The following is a 17,540-nucleotide window of genomic DNA, read 5'->3' as shown; positions in this document are numbered from 1 at the left end:
AATTCCTCACCATCCAACCTCGCTGTACATTCACTGACGTCACCTCTCTCAAAGACCATCACTTTACTCTTCCCTACATTCACATTTAGATTCTGTTTCTTACACACTCTCCCAAACTCATCCACCAAGCCTTGCAGCTCCCCTTCGTCTTCACTCAACAACACAGTATCATCTGCAAACAACAGTACAGGGAGTTTCCAAACACTATCCTCTCTCACCAGGGCCACTCCAACATCCACTACCCTACCTTGTACCTCTTTTATTACCCCATCCATGTACAGATTGAACAACCGTGGAGACATGACATCCCTGTTTCAGCCCAACTTTCAAAGAGAAAAATTCACTTAGTTCACCATCCACACGCACTGCAGCCTTCGCACCATTGTACATACTCTTCACAGCATTCAACAACTTCCCATCTACTCCATATATTCTTAACACTTTCCACAATCCTTGTCTGTCCACCCTGTCATATGCTTTCTCCAAATCCATGAAAGCTGCATACAACTTCTTTCCCTTCTCTAGAAACTTTTCCACTAAAGATCTAAGAATGAATATCTGATCCACACAACCTCTTCACTTCCTAAAGCCTCCCTGTTCTTCTCCAACTAATTTCTCTGTTCTTTCTCTAACTCTGTCAATAAGTATCCTACCATACACTTTTCCTATTATACTAAGAAGACAAATGCCCCTATGGTATTCTTTTCATCAAATTATGTTAAACAAGACCATTAACAAGAAGTGTGCTTTCCTTATGGTATGAACCTAAAGTTTGTGTTATCTGGTGGTAAACTTTGGTTAGAAAAGGCTTTGGCTGATGTATATACAGTGTTACAATTTTAATTCTTGTGGTATTTGTCATGTAAAAAGCAACCAAGGGCATGGTTCAGTCTCCTGCCTTTAAATGATCTAGAGTAGGCCTGTGGTAGGTTAGCCTCCAACTCCTGCACAATGAAGGGGGTACCGGTAATATGGGACCCACTGGCACCAGAGAGAGAGAATGTGTTTAGGTGTGGATGGTTATGCTTGTGAGGTGAAGTCCAGGATTTTAGGGGCTTGAGTGGATGAAATAGGTCATTATGATGATAATAAATGGTGATGTGTGTCATTTCAGATGCAAGATGCCAGTGAAGGGGTGTCGAGTGCAGAAGCGTGTGAATGAGCGTGGCCGCAACCACAACCTTGACACCAGCAACCTGGGTCAGCAGCTGGGCAGGGGCCATCATGGCCAGGCAGACTCTTTCCTGCACTTGGTAAGTACACTAACTCTGCTGCCACTGTACTCATTTTACTTTAAGCTGGCCTAAAATTGACATCCTCATTTTGATTACAGAGTTTTATCAGTACAGTAGATTTTATACTGGAGGATGGTGCTGGTCACAAAGAAATGCCATAAACAGGATTACTGTCCTTCTTGAAATAAGGTGCAAAAGGATGAAAGTCTGGGTCAAGTTAAGGAAAAGAATATACATGTAGCACATCTATTATAACATGAAGAAGGCTTCTATACCCTTTCAACTCAGGGCTATAATGATCTCTCTAGGTCTAGCTGGGGGGAATAATCCTGTCCCCTTTCAGCTCAGTGCCATAAGTGCCACTTTGTTGGAGGATCTACTGGTGTTACTGGAGTGAAGTGAAAGATTACCGAGATAAGTTTGTAATGGGAGGAGCTCAACTAGTTACAAAAAAAAAAAAAAAAAAAAGCATAAACATTGGCTGCAAGGCAAAGTCAGTAATGTTGGAACTCCAAGGCTTCTCTTGATCACTGAGGATCTAGAAACATTTAGACTTATTCACAAGGTAGAGTAGTAAATGGAAAGGAGAGCTAATGGTGATGGTGAACACTGGAATGCCTTAATTGGGGGATTTCATAGAAAGAAGTGGAAGGAATGTATTTCACTTTAGAAGTGAGCTACAGGTAGTTAAGGAAGTGTAGATTGTTGGCAAAGTTAGGGGATAAGTAAACATCAGATGTATTTAGTCAAAGCGTGACAAGATGGCCAGTAGCCACAGTGTAGAGAATTTAGAAGAATTAAGTTCAGGGACTTGAGAACAAATTAGGTTATGCTGGTATAGTCAGATACCTGGTACCAAAGTTCATTCACCTCCCTTGACTTTTTCTGGTTGTTGGATGTTGATACTTGAATGAGATGCAGTGGATAAAGATGCATATTGCCACTGACAGATGAATGACTATGCAGTTCAGTCCACCAGATTGTATTCAAGAATCTATTGAGTTACAAAATAGGAGGAGGAGCAGTGAATGGACTTCAGTATTTAATTGTCCATATATCAGTTACCTTTGGCTTTGAAATAGCTACAAAATAAAAGAGAGTAGGGACTATTGTCATTAACCAGTCTGGTGAGCTTCAATAAGGAAGAGGTAAGTTTAGAGATGTGTTGCTTACCATAGAGGAAGCATGACCAACAGACTGATGGAAAGTGAATCAGACAGTGATCTAAGACATCTTAGATGATCATCACAAGGAAAGAGAGCCAGAGTTGGGGATGTTAATGTTCCCCTCCTTCCCATGGGGACTCCATGATTGAATGTTTTGATGTCAATTACAAGCGTTACTGGCTGGAATAATGATAATCTTACACTCTCTCTCCTGGACTGCAGTGGAAATATCATTGAATCAAATGTTCTTATGCCTTTTGAACCTCCAAGTCATGAAGTAATAACTTTGGAAGCTATTTGTATAATATGTATGAAGCAGACTGTAGACAGAGGAAAATGTTTAGGAGAATATGCTTGCTTTTTTTATTTTTTTTTCTGCATTATTAAAAAACTGAAAAAAGTCAGCAAAGAGAAATGGCCCAGAACTGGTTCCAGGTTAGTGACACGGGAGCCCAAAATTTCCTGTCACAAGTTTTATATCCATGCTGGATGGTGTGAACTTGTCAGCAGGCGCCACATACTCGTCCTCTTCAACCTATTTGGCATGGGGATGGTGTACAGCATATAGTTTATTGTTGCTCACCCCAGATGCTTTGTCTAGGAGAGATTTCTCAGACTGAAGGGGTTGTATATCACCTTCATTAATCCCCGCAGTATGATAAAGTTGCTCTTTTTTATGATAAAATTGAGTTACATAGACAGACCTTAGGATCCCAATGAGGTTATTCTGCCCATGTATTATATGATACTTAATCTAGTAAAAGAAGTAAAAGAAAATTATATACAGTAACAGCAAGAAAGCTTGAGAGAGAGAGAGAGAGAGAGAGAGAGAGAGAGAGAGAGAGAGAGAGAGAGAGAGAGAGCAATAAAAGATTGAGTAAAGAGAAGTACAGTAGAATGAAGGCAGAGCAAGTAAGAGAGAGAGAGAGAGAGAGTTGGCAGCAGGTAGAGAGTGAGAGCAGTGTGGCATTAACAGCAGCAGCGTGAGGACCAGCCACACCTCTCACTCTAGGTTAGTGCTACTCTCACATTAGCCCACTTTCACTCATACTCTCACTTTTAAACTAGCTCATTTTCCCTCCACTCTAGGTTAGTGTTTTTGTCACTTTCACACTACTCCAACTCACATTCACTCGCTCCACTCATGGTTAGTGCTACCTACAGTCACACTCATTTTCACTCACTCTTCACTCTGATTTGGTGCTTCTTACATTTTCACACGGACTCAGTTTCGCTCAGTGCTCACTCAAGGTTAGCAATATTCTCACTTTTACACTAATTTTGCTTACTTTTTTTTTATGCAAGGAAGAAAGAACCCAAGGCCACGTTAATTCTCACTCACATTAACTCACTCTCATTTTTCACTCTAAATTAGTGCCTCTGCTCAGTTTCACTCCCTGTGTTAGTAAGTATTGTTCCTTAGTGTTTGTCTGTATTGTATTTTCCTTTTAATTGCCATATTAGCATGCACTTCACCCAAGAATAACCTCTCTCTCTCTCTCTCACTCTCACTCTCTCTCTCTCACTCTCACTCTCAAACACACACACACACACACACACACACACACACACACACACACACACACACACACACACACACACACACACACACACACACACGCTGGCGCAGTGGTAACGTTCTCGCTTGCCATCTGGTAGACGGGAGTTCGCGCCTTGCTCAGGTTGCGAAAAGTTTCACTGACGAAGTGGGTGGTTACTGTCCCCCTTGAGCAAGGGGACGGGTGTGTGGGTTTGTGAAGGTCACAGCCTTGCCCTTAGATCGGACTATATGAGCTCTCAGCTCCGCTCCGGTAGGGTAAAAGCTGACCATCACGACCATCAAGTGATCCTAACCGACCCGGTGAATTACACACACACACACACACACACACACACACACACACACACACACACACACACACACACACACACAGCTTTGAATATTCCATTTTCACGTTCACTGTTCACTCTAGGCCAGTATCAATCTCACTATCACACTAACTCACTCACTCTCACTCATCATCACCCAAGCACAGTTCCTCTTTCACTTTCATGCAACTCTTCACTCACTTATTCACTCTCATTCACACTTTGGGTTAATGCCACTCACTTTAACACTCCTTTAACCCGTCATACTCACTTTCACTCTAGTCTGCCCTCTTGCACTATAGTATACTCTCTTCCCACCCCTCTCCCCTCCCCTCCCTTCACTTTTCTCTCCCTCTTCCCTAGTCTCTTCTTTCCCTTGTGCTTCCCATTTACCCCTCTCCCATACCCACTCCCTTCCTCCCCTCTGTTTTCTTCCCCCTCCCCTCCCCCACAAACCAGCAGTGAGGTAGGTTGGGGTGAAGAGATGCTTGCTACACCTCTTCCCACCCTCCTTGTGATATTTTTGTTGCTTTCGCAGTTCGTTTCTGGCTTCCATTTCCGCATCTCTCTCTCTCTCTCTCTCTCTCTCTTCTCCTCCACTCCACCACCTTCACTCTTTCCTCCGTCACTCCCTCACCCCTGTCTCCTTTTTCCTTCCCCATCACTGCTTCACTCTTCGTCCCTCCCTCTTTCCTTCCTTCTACCTTCCTCCCTCTTTCCTTCCTTCTACCTTCCTCCCTCTTTCCCTCCTTCTGCCTTCCTCCCTCTTTCCTTCCTTCTACCTTCCTCCCTCTTTCCTTCCTTCTGCCTTCCTCCCTCTTTCCTTCCTTCTACCTTCCTCCCTCTTTCCTTCCTTCTGCCTTCCTCCCTCTTTCCTTCCTTTTACCTTCCTCCCTCTTTCCTTCCTTCTGCCTTCCTCCCTCTTTCCCTCCTTCTGCCTTCCTCCCTCTTTCCTTCCTTCTACCTTCCTCCCTCTTTCCTTCCTTCTACCTTCCTCCCTCTTTCCCTCCTTCTGCCTTCCTCCCTCTTTCCTTCCTTCTACCTTCCTCCCTCTTCCTTCCTTCCCTCCACCTTCCTCATTGTTTACCTAAATTTACACTTCTTTTCTCTCTCTCCTACCTCCCCTCCTCCTTCCCTCCTCTTACATTCCCTTCCATCTACCTCTCTTTCTCTTCTGTCTACCTCTCTCACTTCCTCCCTTTCCCGTCGTCAGTTTCTCTCATCCTTATCCTCCTTCTGACTTCCCCTCCCTCATACTTCCTTTCCCTCCCCACACATTTTCCTCTTATACCTCCCTTACACTCTATCCTTCACATTCCCTCCCCTCTGCCTTCTTCACCCCTCTGTCCCCTCACTTTTCACTCCCCCTTCCCTCCCCTCTCCCTTCCTCCCCTCACTTTTCTCCCCTCCTTCCCTCCTGTCTCCCCTCACTTGTGCGTCCCATTTACCCCTTTCGCTGCCCACTCCTGTCCTCCCCTGTATTTTCCCTCTCCTCTCCCTTCTCAACCTCCCTCTCACTTTCTTTCCTCCGTCTTCATTCATTTTTCCTCCCTTACTCTTTTCTCCATTCACCCTTTCCTCATCCCTCTGTTTCCCTCTCTTCTTCCCTCACATTCTTCTCTCACCTTCCCTCCCCTCACGTTTCTCTCCCCTTTCACTTACCCCACTATCTTCCTCCCCTCACCTTTCCTTCACCCCTGCCCTCCCTCTCTCTCTTTCTCCCTCCCCTCCTCGCATTCTTGTCTCCTTTCATTCTTTCTCCTCCCGCTCCCTCACTTTCACTCTTTCTCCCCCATTTCCCTCCCTCACATTCTTTTCTCTCCCCTCTCCCTCCTTCACTCTCACTCTTTTTCTCCCCCATTTCCCTCCCTCACATTCTTTTCTCTCCCCTTTCCCTCCCTCACTCTTTTCCCTCCCCTTTCCCTCCCTCACATTCTGCCTCCCTCTTTCCTCCCCTCTGCCAGTGGACTCATCCTGGCTATTTCGGTGCATGTGTTTGGTTCGGCGAGTAAGGGCCACGTGGTTCTCTCTCTCTCCGTCGCTTTCGGCATTCCTCTTCCACTTCCTCTATTTTCCCTCTTCCTCTTCATTTTCCTCTTCCTATTCCTCTCTTTTCCCTCGTCCTCTTTCATCCACCCCTTCCTCCGCCTGTTCCTTTTTCTCCCCCTCCTCCTCTTTACCTGGCATCTCAGGTAGTGAAGGGTTGTACCGGTATGTTTAGGAGAGACAGACAGACAGACAGACAGACAGACAAAGAGACAGACAGACAGATTCCATAAACCTACAGGGGGCGGGGGGAAATGGACTTTAATTTCACTATCATTTCCTTAGGGTGGTATAGTAATGACCACGTATTCCCAGCGTATTTTAAAAAGCTAAAGTGGGTCCTGAAATTCCCGCGTATATATTGATCTGGGGTTGTGGCGACTTCCCTGCCTAGCACATGGGTTGCATTCATGTGTCTTTGCAGTTTAAGAGGGACGAGATTAAGAGATTTGTGGTCACTTCTCTACTTTCACTGTTTTTTTGTGAGGAATACACACACACACACACACACACACACACACACACACACACACACACACACACACACACACACACACACACACACACACACACACACACACACACACACACACACACACACACTCACACACACACACGAGAAGGAAGGCTATTCGTAGTTCTCTGGTGAGGAACGAAAAATGTACTGGCAAAGAACAGTTGCGAATCCTTGCTTATCGCTGCACCAGTGAATTTTACCTTTTTCCTCTGATGCATGTCCCCTTAGAGATTGACCCCCTTTTAGTTTGGTGACGTGTGTGTGTGTGTGTGTGTGTGTGTGTGTGTGTGTGTGTGTGTGTGTGTGTGTGTGTGTGTGTGTGTGTTTAAGGCTATGGACGCTTTTAACTGTAGGAGAGATACTTTTTGAACTGGAGGGGTTAGACACAGCCTTCATGCATTCCTTCACTATTCTGATATTTTCTCTAAGCTGAATAAAATTGTCCGGTGGTAGCAAGAATATTTATAAGTACGTCAGCAGGGGGAAGTGTTGTGCTCCAAATGTTCCACGCCATATTCCAATTGTGAATTTAGGGAATGGGGTTAAAGAGAGAGAGAGAGAGAGAGAGAGAGAGAGAGAGAGAGAGAGAGAGAGAGAGAGACTAGCTTCATAGTCTAATGTTAATCTGTACTTCCAACTCGGCATTCAAGATGGAGATAAGCCAGTTTTAGGCCAAGTTAAGGTAAAGAGTATACCAGGGACTCTAAAAAACTGAATAAAGTAGTCTGATTGCAGCAAGAAGTAACCTGAGAGTCCTCCGAGAGCGCATACCATCGCCAGCGCCAATGTAATTATTTATAAACCAACCTCTGTCTGTTGTCGGTGCCGGTGGTAATTCATATTTTGGTTTAGGCCTGTCATGTTACAGTCTTAGAGAAGGCATACCTCTGGCGACGCCAATAGAATTTTTGTTTTATTTTTGCATTCAGATGTGGATCCGCCTCAAAATCTAAGCAACTCTTCCTTTACCTAGCGCCCACCTGTCCACCAGATTTCGTTGCAATCCGGTAACAGCTTTTTGAAATATCTTGTCCACAAACTGACAGACAGACCAACAGACATACGGGTGAGTACATACCGGTAACCTCTTTTAATTTCGTTGGGGGAGGTAAATCTGTAATGCGTCAGGGAAAGAAGAGGTTAAAGAGTTCATGGCCTTTAGTCTGATGGTGATATACCGCCTCGTGACAGGTCAATCTGGGTCCCTGGGGGTGTTGTCATACTGAGTTTGCGTGCCAAATGTTAGACCCAGTGCAGGGGGAAAATATGGGTGATGTAACAGACGAAAGGGGAGAGGAGGAGGAGGAAGAGGAAGAAGGGAAGAAGAACTAGAAGAAAAAGAGAAGCAGGAGTAAGAGAAGAAGAACTAGAAGAAAAAGAGGAAGAGGAGAAAAGAAGAACAGAAGAGAGAGGAGAGGAGGAGGAGGAGGAGGAGGAGGAACTAGAAGAAAAGGAGGAGAAAGAAGAAGAAGAATTAGAAGAAAAAGAGAAGGAGGAGCAAGATTAGAAGAAGAACTAGAAGAAAAAGAGGAGGAGGAGAAAAGAAGAAATAACTAGAAGTAAAAGAGAAGAAGATGAAGAAGGAGGGGGAGAAGACCTAGATTAGCGCCTATCAACTGTGCGGGAATCATGAAGGCAGTCAGATTATACCGTTACAATCTTCCATCAGTAAACATGCAACAATCTAACTTATATCCAGGTCCCCAATTGTGCCGTTGGGTGAACAGGGACAAGGGGGAAACGAGCTTTAGGGAGTGATCAGGCCCAAATCCCAACTCGTGCTGTTCCGTTTACAGGCTGGATGACCTAACCAATACACCACCACCACCCCATAGACAGAGAGAGAGAGATAGATAGATAGAGAGAGAGAGAGAGAGAGAGGGGGGGGGGCTAAATACAGAACACAGTGGAATATGTCGAACAAATAACATGACACTGGCCTCTGTTGGCTGGAGTTGCCCTTCTTATTGCAGGTCACCATCCTTCATTTTGTGGGATAGGGAGGGGCTTGATCACTGAGGGACGTTTATATAACCAGATAGCTGCTCTGCCCGGTGAAGTTGGTGCCATCACAAGAAGGCGTCCCTCTCCCAGCACAAAATTTATTAATGAAGGCGTTTATGGAGATGAAAAATTCTCTTTAAGTTGAAGAAAATCGTCTGAAGATGGGTCACGATAAGAAACACGACACAATGCTCCTTTCATCTCCGCTTGGCCCAGATTTTCGTACCTTTGCACCTTAAATAACATAGCTCATTAACAGAAAAGAACGATACTACGGCTCTACATCCATTGCATAGCACTTCCTTGTGACTAGCATCATATTCTGGTGACAGTCTCAAACACCAAATCAACACATGTATTTCTAACCACTTTTTATTTCTCAATTTCCCTGTTTGTAAAAAAGAAACACACACACACACACACACACACACACACACACACACACACACACACACACACACACACACACACACACACACACACACACACACACACACACACACACACACACACACACAAAGCAATTTACATTCTTTCAGTTTGCAGGCGTATCGATGATTATTAATGTTTGGTTCACATAATTAAGCATTGGTCAGTCGAAGAAACAAGTATGAATGCGAGAGGCAGGAGAAAGAGTATGTGTGAGAAAGGGAGGATAAGGAAGAGGTGTGAGAGAGGGAGAAGGAAAAGGTGTGGCAGGGGAAAGAGGAAAAGGTATGAGAGAGGAGGTGAAAAAGATGTCCAAAGTACCTCTCTCAGTCCATTACCACTCCTCTTCTACACCTCACCTAGCCTAACCTCAGATCCATTTCTTTCGACATGTCCAGACCATCACAGTTTCCTGTTTCCGTGGACGTGGCGAGGTATTGGCAGTTAGTTTATGGAATTTTAAAGAAATGGTAAAAATGGCAGGACTGATTTACGTACGGATTAGGAACGAAAACCAGATTTTTGATGCTCTGCCTTTTTATAACTGGGATGTAGGCTTCTTGATATCTTTATTTGAGAGAGAGAGAGATAGAGAGAGAGAGAGAGAGAGAGAGAGAGAGAGAGAGAGAGGGTGACCAGGCGACAGTGAGTGAAGAAAAGACGCTAACTTTTTACACGGGTACGAAGAACTATGTGCTTTGGAGGCTGGTGCATAGACTGAATATAAATCAATGCCTCTCTCTCTCTCTGTGTCTGTGTGTCTCTCTCTCTCGTGGGTCCTTTCGCCCCCTTTTGGAAATTTCCCTCCCTCCCCCCGTAGAGAACCACCAATTTAAAGCAATTTCCTGGCGCCCTCTACCAAGCGTTATTGTGTGACGCCCTTGAACGAGCATAACACCCTATTGTTCCCCATGCCTTGTGTTTGTTTGGCCCTGGGTTCGCTGAGAGTGTAAAATTATGGGGGCTTTTATGAGAGAGAGAGAGAGGAGAGAGAGAGAGAGAGAGAGAGAGAGAGAGAGAGGCGTAAACTTAACACAGGTTCTGATGCTCATTTTGTTTCTCACTGTAGTTTTCTTTTAATCTTCAATGTGGTGACCATTTTCGTTTTTTTTTTTTTTAGTTTATTCGTGGTGCTTTCAGACGGTTTTATCCAGCTGAGGAAAGACGTTGGATAGGAGGGGTTTAATAGAGGCTGCATCAAACCCCTCCAAATCTGAAATTCTTATCTGAGTAAAATCATCTGGAATTAGCTGAGGAAATGATAAAATGAGGGATGGTGTTGAAGGGGTTAAATCTCAGTCTTCTTTTCTGTTTCATTTTCTTCTTTTTCTCCTCCTCCTCCTCCTCCCGTTGCTTTCCTTCTTCACCTACATATCCCCCCCCCCTCTCTTTCTCTCTCTCTCTCTCTCTCTCTCTCTCTCTCTCTCTCTCAGGAACGTAAGGGCCCTGGGTTAAGCTACTCAGTCCTGCCATTTAAGATAAGGGTGACCAGTGTGCCTTCCATGAGTAGCATTACGTGAGAAGTAAATCCCAACCCTCCCTCAGATGCAAACCCTTAGTTACCCCATCAGGTTGGAGGTCCGTAACCCACTAGACCACCAGGCGTTCCTTTTTGTGTTGCATAATTAACGTTAGGGGTGATTAATGTCGATATGAGGTCATAATAGATAAGGTCATAAGGTGCACCCACACTCCCCACGATTAGAATTGGAGGGAGGCCAGCGTGATTGCCATTTTATTTTGGGTTTCTTATTGAGTGTGCTTTTGATGGCGAACGGATGCGGAGAGGGATGCCTTCACGTGTTGGCACTGATATGACTGGGTGGATCCACTGTTTAGTCATACAAACATCCCTCAGTTCCCTCCCTACTCCCCCAAATGGAGGATGGTGGACCTCAGATGGTTAAATTCAGTCTGCAGTCCACTGGGTTCACATTCCGATGAGTCTGGGGTTGCAGCTGCTGTACTACTTTATGTCGAACTGTTGTTATTTTACTCTGACTTGGCATAGGAAAAGAGAAAATAATAGATGAAACTCTGGTGTGTTTGGAATTAAAATTGCAATTACAGAGAGAGAGAGAGAGAGAGAGAGAGAGAGAGGTGGTGGGGAAAGAAACGAGGAAGGGGAATTGGCAAACGAGACGCGTTGTACTGAGAAAAAAAAACTGGGAATTACTGTACATAGACTGTCAGAGAGAGGGGAAGGGGGTCAAAGAAAAAGAAAGAAGGAAGAAGGGAAAGTCACAGATAAGACGAGGATGTATTCTGAAACAAAACTCTGCTAATTGCATAGAATATCAGAGAGAGAGAGAGAGAGAGAGAGAGAGAGAGAGAGAGAGAGAGAGAGAGAGAGAGAGAGAGAGACAGACAGACAGACAGACAGACAGACAGACTGACAGACAGACAGAGACAGAGAGAGAATGGGGATTGAAAGAGGGGAAATGAGTGAAATGCAGGTGTTATGAGGAAGTAAATTCTACTGAGAGAGAGAGAAAGAGAGAGAGAGAGAGAGAGAGAGAGAGAGAGAGAGAGAGAGAGAGAGAGATAAGGGGGGGTGATAGAGGCAGGAGTGTTGGTGTGTTAGACTAGGGCGAAGGTGCCAACTGTACCGAAATAACCATCCCAGGTTAGTCATTGACGCCGGCCCAACCAACCACACTACTGAAGGCGCCTGCACACTACACGTGGTTCTAGATTATTCACTAGAGTTTTATACTAGACTTTTAACTGTATCCTCCTCTTCCTTGTCCTCCTTCTCCTCTTTTTTTCCTTCTTCTTCTTCTTCTTCTTCTTCTTCTAGTACGAGAGGTCTTTTTTTAGGGTGAATAAATTTGAGTGGAGGTAGCAAGAGTATATATAAAAAAGATCGCAGCGTGGTTATTGATTCAGTACCCCAAAATGCATTATCTCCTTTAACCCATTGACAGCCTGAGGTATCCCTTTAAGTGAGTCGGCTCGTGCAGTGGTAGGAAGAGTGGTCTAAATATATATTAAAGACGACCAACATTACCAAGAAAATGTAAGATGGTCACCACGCACCTATAAAACTGATTAACCCTACTTCTTTCTGCGCTGATTATGAGTAGTGAAGATACAAGAACATGGGATTCTAAAATTTGTTTGTTTTGACCTTTGACATACATATATCCCTTTAAAACACCTGATTAGGGAAAAAATAAAATGAAAAAGATGTTCGGTGGTATTTGCGCCAAGAAAAATTATAGTACGGTACCCCATGTGTGAAGTGAGGTGGTGGGGGAATGAAGGAATGGTGCAGCTTCCTGTTCCTTCACACCTCTTCTTCCTCCCCCACACCTCTTCTTCCTCCCCCACATTTCTTTCTCCCCCATACTTCTTCCTCCCCCACACCTCTTCTTCCTCCCTCACACCTCTTCTTCCTCCCTCACACATCTTCTTCCTCCCCCACACCTTTGCATCCTCCCCAACATGTCTTCTTTCTTCCCCACCCCTCTTCTTCCTTCCCCACCCCTCTTCTTCCTTCCCCACCCCTCTTCTTCCTTCCCCATCCCTCTTCTTCCTTCCCCACCCCTCTTCTTCCTTTCCCACCCCTCTTCTTCCTTCCCCACCCCTCTTCTTCCTTCCCCACCCCTCTTCTTCCTCCCCCACATTTCTTCCTCCCCCACATTTCTTCCTCCCCCACATTTCTTCCTCCCTCACACCTCTTCTTCCTCCCCCGCACCCCTTCTTCCTCCCCCGCACCCCTTCTTCCTCCACACCTCCTCTTCCTCCCCCACACCTTTTCTTCCACCCCAATACCTATTCTTCCTCCCCAATAGGTCCACCACAGCTGTCCTTTCTTCTAATATTCCCATGTTCTTCACCACTACCACAGGACAAACTACCTGGACACACCTTTACAATTTCTCCTAAACTTGAGCTGTGTGTAAGAATGTTTGTGTATCTTTGTGGCTTGTTCAACCACTAAGCACTTCAAATCAAATTCGAGTAACCATAGGAGGTTTATTTTCATATGACAGAACTGGGCCACTTCCACAACTTGAATATTAAACTGTAGCTATGCAAAATTTGATAAACCTTCGTTATGGGGTAGGAATGAATCTCCATGGGTACTTGTCAAATCAACCCTCCAGTCTGTGTATGTGTGACCATCATCTGAGCTGAATAGGGCTGGGGATCTCTGTCAGAACCAGACAACTGTAGTAGCTTGATAATTATGCCAAATAAAAAGGTTCTTGATGATACTTAACCATTCTTAATATTTAGTAGTGATAAAGAGGGGAGAAGGGGTGGGGGAGACTGAGGAGGAGGAGGAGGGATGAAGTGGATAGGGATATACGGGAGGGTGGGGTGAGCTGAAGAAAGGACAAATTGATGAGAGGACAAGTTAGTACGTCTGACAATAAATAGATAGAGAGATGGATGGATGGATCGATGGATTGATGACTCGATGGATAGATACCACTTACAATAGATAGTTAGATAGGTGGATGAGTGGGTGTGTAGATAGTTGGATAGATAGGTAGGTGGATAAATAGATTGACTGATAGACCAAAGTTGCTAATATCCTTTGATAAACATGCGCCCTGTTCTCTTCCCTTGTGCAGGAGGACCTGGTTGAAATTGAGGCGGTTTTGGAGGAGGAGCAACGATATCTTAATCTCCTCCAGGCCAGCCATCCACCAGACGTCAACATCCTACGCAGCCCCGGTTAGTTATTCCATTTTCTTCTATGCCACTCCCTCCTCTGCCATACCTCTTGATACACCTACTCGTCTTTATAATCTCTTCTATCTCGTCTTACTCCTCCACCTCTTCATAGTTTTCTCTTCACAATCTCCTCCTCAGAATCCTCTTCAGCAGTTAACATTCTACCTAGCCCTGGTTAGTTCTCTCCACACCAGTGCAATTTCATTTTCCTCCACCCTCAAACATCTTTCTCTTTCACCTCATCTTAGTCACCTCTCAGTCTCACCATTGCAATTTCCCCCCTTTAACTTTTTAATCCTCTTCAGCAGTCAACAGTCTACAAAGCCCGTGTCAGTTATCCACACACCTCCCATGCTTCTTCATGTTACCTTATACTTCTTACTTATTCGTATTTTCTTTCCCCTCCCACACTTCTTATTCATACTTTTTCTTACTCAGTACTTCTTCTTACTCATTCACCTGTTCCTCCTATCAAATCTCCACACTCTTCCCCGTGTCTTGCGGTGGTAAGGTGCTGTCTGCTGCAAGGAAATAGTCCTTCAGGGGCAGTGGCATGCCTGCAGATGATGGGTCTGCTCAGCCAGGCAGACTGGCATTGCTCACCCAGAACAACAACAGCAGTAACAACAACCTTACTGTATATCTGTGCCAGTTCTGTAGTAATACATCTGGATCTGTGGTCATATCCTCCTCTGTGTACCACTCTGTCAGTGGCCTGGTGCCTCTACAGGTGTACTTCTACATCTCACTTAACTTACTTGTTCATCCTATCAGCACGTTGAAACCATCACACCACCTTGTGCCATGTTTCCCTCTCCACTGATGGCCTGGTACCCAGTAACTTCTGCACATTCTCACAGAATTCCTCATTTTCATTCTCTTGAGATGTCCAGAGCATTGCACTGCCTTGTCCCACGTCTTCCTCAGTCTGCATCTCTGTCGGTAGCTAAGGTACCTGTATATCGTACAGTACTTCTATCATTGTCACTCATGTCCCTGGTTCATCCTCTTAATATGTCCAGACCATCTCAGTCAAGTACCTGTACACTTCTCTTCTTCCTCACATAACCTCTGATCCATCCTCTGATTATGTCCAAACCATCACAGTTTCCCATTTCTCTGGAGATGTCAGAGCCATCTCAGTCTCCTGTTTCTCTGCAGATATCTAAACATTTCAATATCCTATGCTCTGCAGAAGTCCTGACCATCTCAGTCTCATGTTTCTCTGCAGACCGCAGCCAACGCCCTTTCCTGGAGACCCTGCCCCAGCCTCGCCGGCACACACCTCGCACGTATCCCCGCACACCCCACACTGTTGGAGTTCCTACCTCAGTGCCCCTCGACCAGCTCTCGTCCATCATCCTCAACATGACATTCTCAGATGCAGAAGACGAACATCATGGCACAGATAATGCCAGGTAGGCCTAATGTAGCCACAGGGGTGCTGGATGAAAGGTTGATATCAGGAGAACGGGGCTGTGCCTTCATGAGCAAGAGTTCCTTGACACTTCCTGCTGGCTGTGGCTGTGTAATTTGTTACTGGAAAATTGTATACAGGATGAATAGCTACATGAAGTACACGATGGAAAGATATGAGGAAGGGTACTCTGTGATGTCCAAGGAGTAATGAAAAATATTTGTAAATGTTATGCTAGAAAAGAATTTTTGACAGTTTTTTGCTCTTAATAATACAGTGCATCACAACTTTAGATTATTCTTGTCATTGTAGTTAAATCTGGGTTGTAATGACATAAAATTATGGACTTAGATAAGCTAGAGGAAGTGCAAGGTTATACTTAATATTGAATTATACTTCATTTTTATAAAAACATACATAAGTGGAGGTAGGTTATGGGACCATAACAGTACATTACAGACATTCCTCATTGTATGTCAGGGGTGTGTTCCAAAATAACGTCTTTTGCCGTAACTACTGGTTCTTTAAATTAAATCAGTTTTATAGGTAGCATTGGAACTCTAATATGCAGCTTTCTATAATCTATCCTGTAGTTAATATCAAAACTGAACATTAGAAAATGCAACTAATGATGGGTGCATAGTGTACAATCATGAGAGAGTGTCTAAAGAGGAGGTAATTGCTGCTGAGACATACTTCATTTATTAAAAATAAAAAAAGCAAAAGCAGAGTTCAAGACCAAAACATAAGTACTACTTCTTATCCCCAGCCAAGACCATGATCGATCACCAAGCCGGTCCCGCACAGAGTCTGGAGTGAGTAACGCCTCAACCGCCTCCCTTGCCAGTCCCTCCTCCTCCACCCAACCCCATGCCAATAACAACCAGGCTGTGGATGATGTTGCCTCACCTCGACCCTCATCCAATGCACCATCCACTTCCTCTGCTGCTGCTGCCACTGATGCTGCTGCTGCTAACCCTGGAGCCTCTAATGTGGACATAGCCAATGCTGTTAATAGCATGGTTGGTGTCAACATGACGGTACGATATTCCTTTGTGTGTTACGGGAGACCTGTATTCTTGTCAGCTAAGATGTTCCCTGGCACCTCTACCTTACTGGTGTGTTTCTTTATCAGGTATGTTGTTATATCCCAGTATCTTATGAAATCTGTGCAAATGTGAAAAATACTCATATATACCCTTAAATAATATAAAAGAGTATAATTGTCAAGGAAGAGGTGCTAGGAATGCTCCCTGACTGACAGGAGTATGACCCATAGTGTTTACTGGTAATCCATGTCATGCTGGCAGTGAATAAAGTAAACTTTATGTACTGTATATTGAAGTAAAGTAAATGAGGGGAACTGTGAGTCATTAAATTGAAAAGCTCATTTAAATCTGATATTCAGTAATGGTATTCATTTTATTGTATGAACCCAGGTTCATTATTTCCCCACATAGCTTGTACTGTGCAAAGTGTTCGTGTAGCTACTGTGTTTTATTTTTTTTTGGTTTGACTGTGTTATTGTTCAACTTAGTACTGTATACAAACATATGTATAAAAAATTACCGCATTTTAAATTCATAATAAATTATGGAGTCGATATACAATAAAACCAACTAGGTAAGTGGCAGATTAGTGGCAGAGACCTTTACAATTTGCGCAGTGCCATTTAATCAGTCAGTCAGCTGCATCTGCTGTACTGAACCCCCCCTTTTTTTTATTTTCATGTTTAAAAGAAAAAAAAAAAAGGACATTGTTTGGTTGGCTCATAGTTCATTAAGTTGAATTCCGTAAATGGTGGCTATTTGTAAAGAGGGTTTGCTGCACTGCAGGTGCTGGTGAGGGATGCCTTCATTTGGTGGCACTGGTATGACTGAGAAATGGAGCTACTTGGTTATACAAATGTCCCTTAGTCTGTTTCCTATCCCCTCAAAGGGAGGATGGTGGACTGAAGAAGAAGGGAACTTCATTCAGGAGACCACCAGATTCACATTTCATATGAACTTGGGGCTACAACTGCTGGAAGCACAGTACTCTACTCCTGTAATACAGTAATGTCTGTTGATGTACAGTGCTCTATATCAAAGCCAAAGCTTTTATGTCCATAAAGTATGCATCATGATTTTAACTTCATCCAGTGTTGATTAAAAGGTAAGGTTTGTGAG

At 44.3% G+C, this 17,540-nt stretch overlaps 1 protein-coding gene across 7 annotated transcripts in view; it reads left to right on the top strand.

The window, feature by feature from the left end:
- Positions 1 to 17,540, top strand: part of LOC145416433 (uncharacterized) — an 83,820-nt gene that overhangs the window by 7,522 nt on the left and 58,758 nt on the right. For 4 of the 7 annotated variants that reach the window (XM_080285383.1, XM_080285382.1, XM_080285385.1 and 1 more), the window contains exons 2-5: positions 1,115 to 1,253; positions 13,853 to 13,955; positions 15,187 to 15,373; positions 16,142 to 16,412. In XM_080285383.1, the coding sequence (XP_080141509.1) occupies positions 1,122 to 1,253; positions 13,853 to 13,955; positions 15,187 to 15,373; positions 16,142 to 16,412 (693 nt within the window). In that variant the 5' untranslated portion in view covers positions 1,115 to 1,121. Of the gene's footprint in view, positions 1 to 1,114; positions 1,254 to 3,340; positions 3,414 to 13,852; positions 13,956 to 15,186; positions 15,374 to 16,141; positions 16,413 to 17,540 lie in introns of those variants that run through there. The other 3 variants (XM_080285386.1, XM_080285384.1, XM_080285387.1) reach the window with 2 other exon arrangements.

Source organism: Coenobita brevimanus, chromosome 106 (genome assembly GCF_032717465.1).
Source record: "Coenobita brevimanus isolate Jiangsu-jjx chromosome 106, ASM3271746v2, whole genome shotgun sequence".
In the NCBI taxonomy this organism is placed as follows: Eukaryota; Metazoa; Arthropoda; class Malacostraca; order Decapoda; family Coenobitidae; genus Coenobita; species Coenobita brevimanus.
The sequence above is the reverse complement of the archived record's forward strand: the minus strand, read 5'-3'. Positions and strand labels throughout refer to the sequence as shown.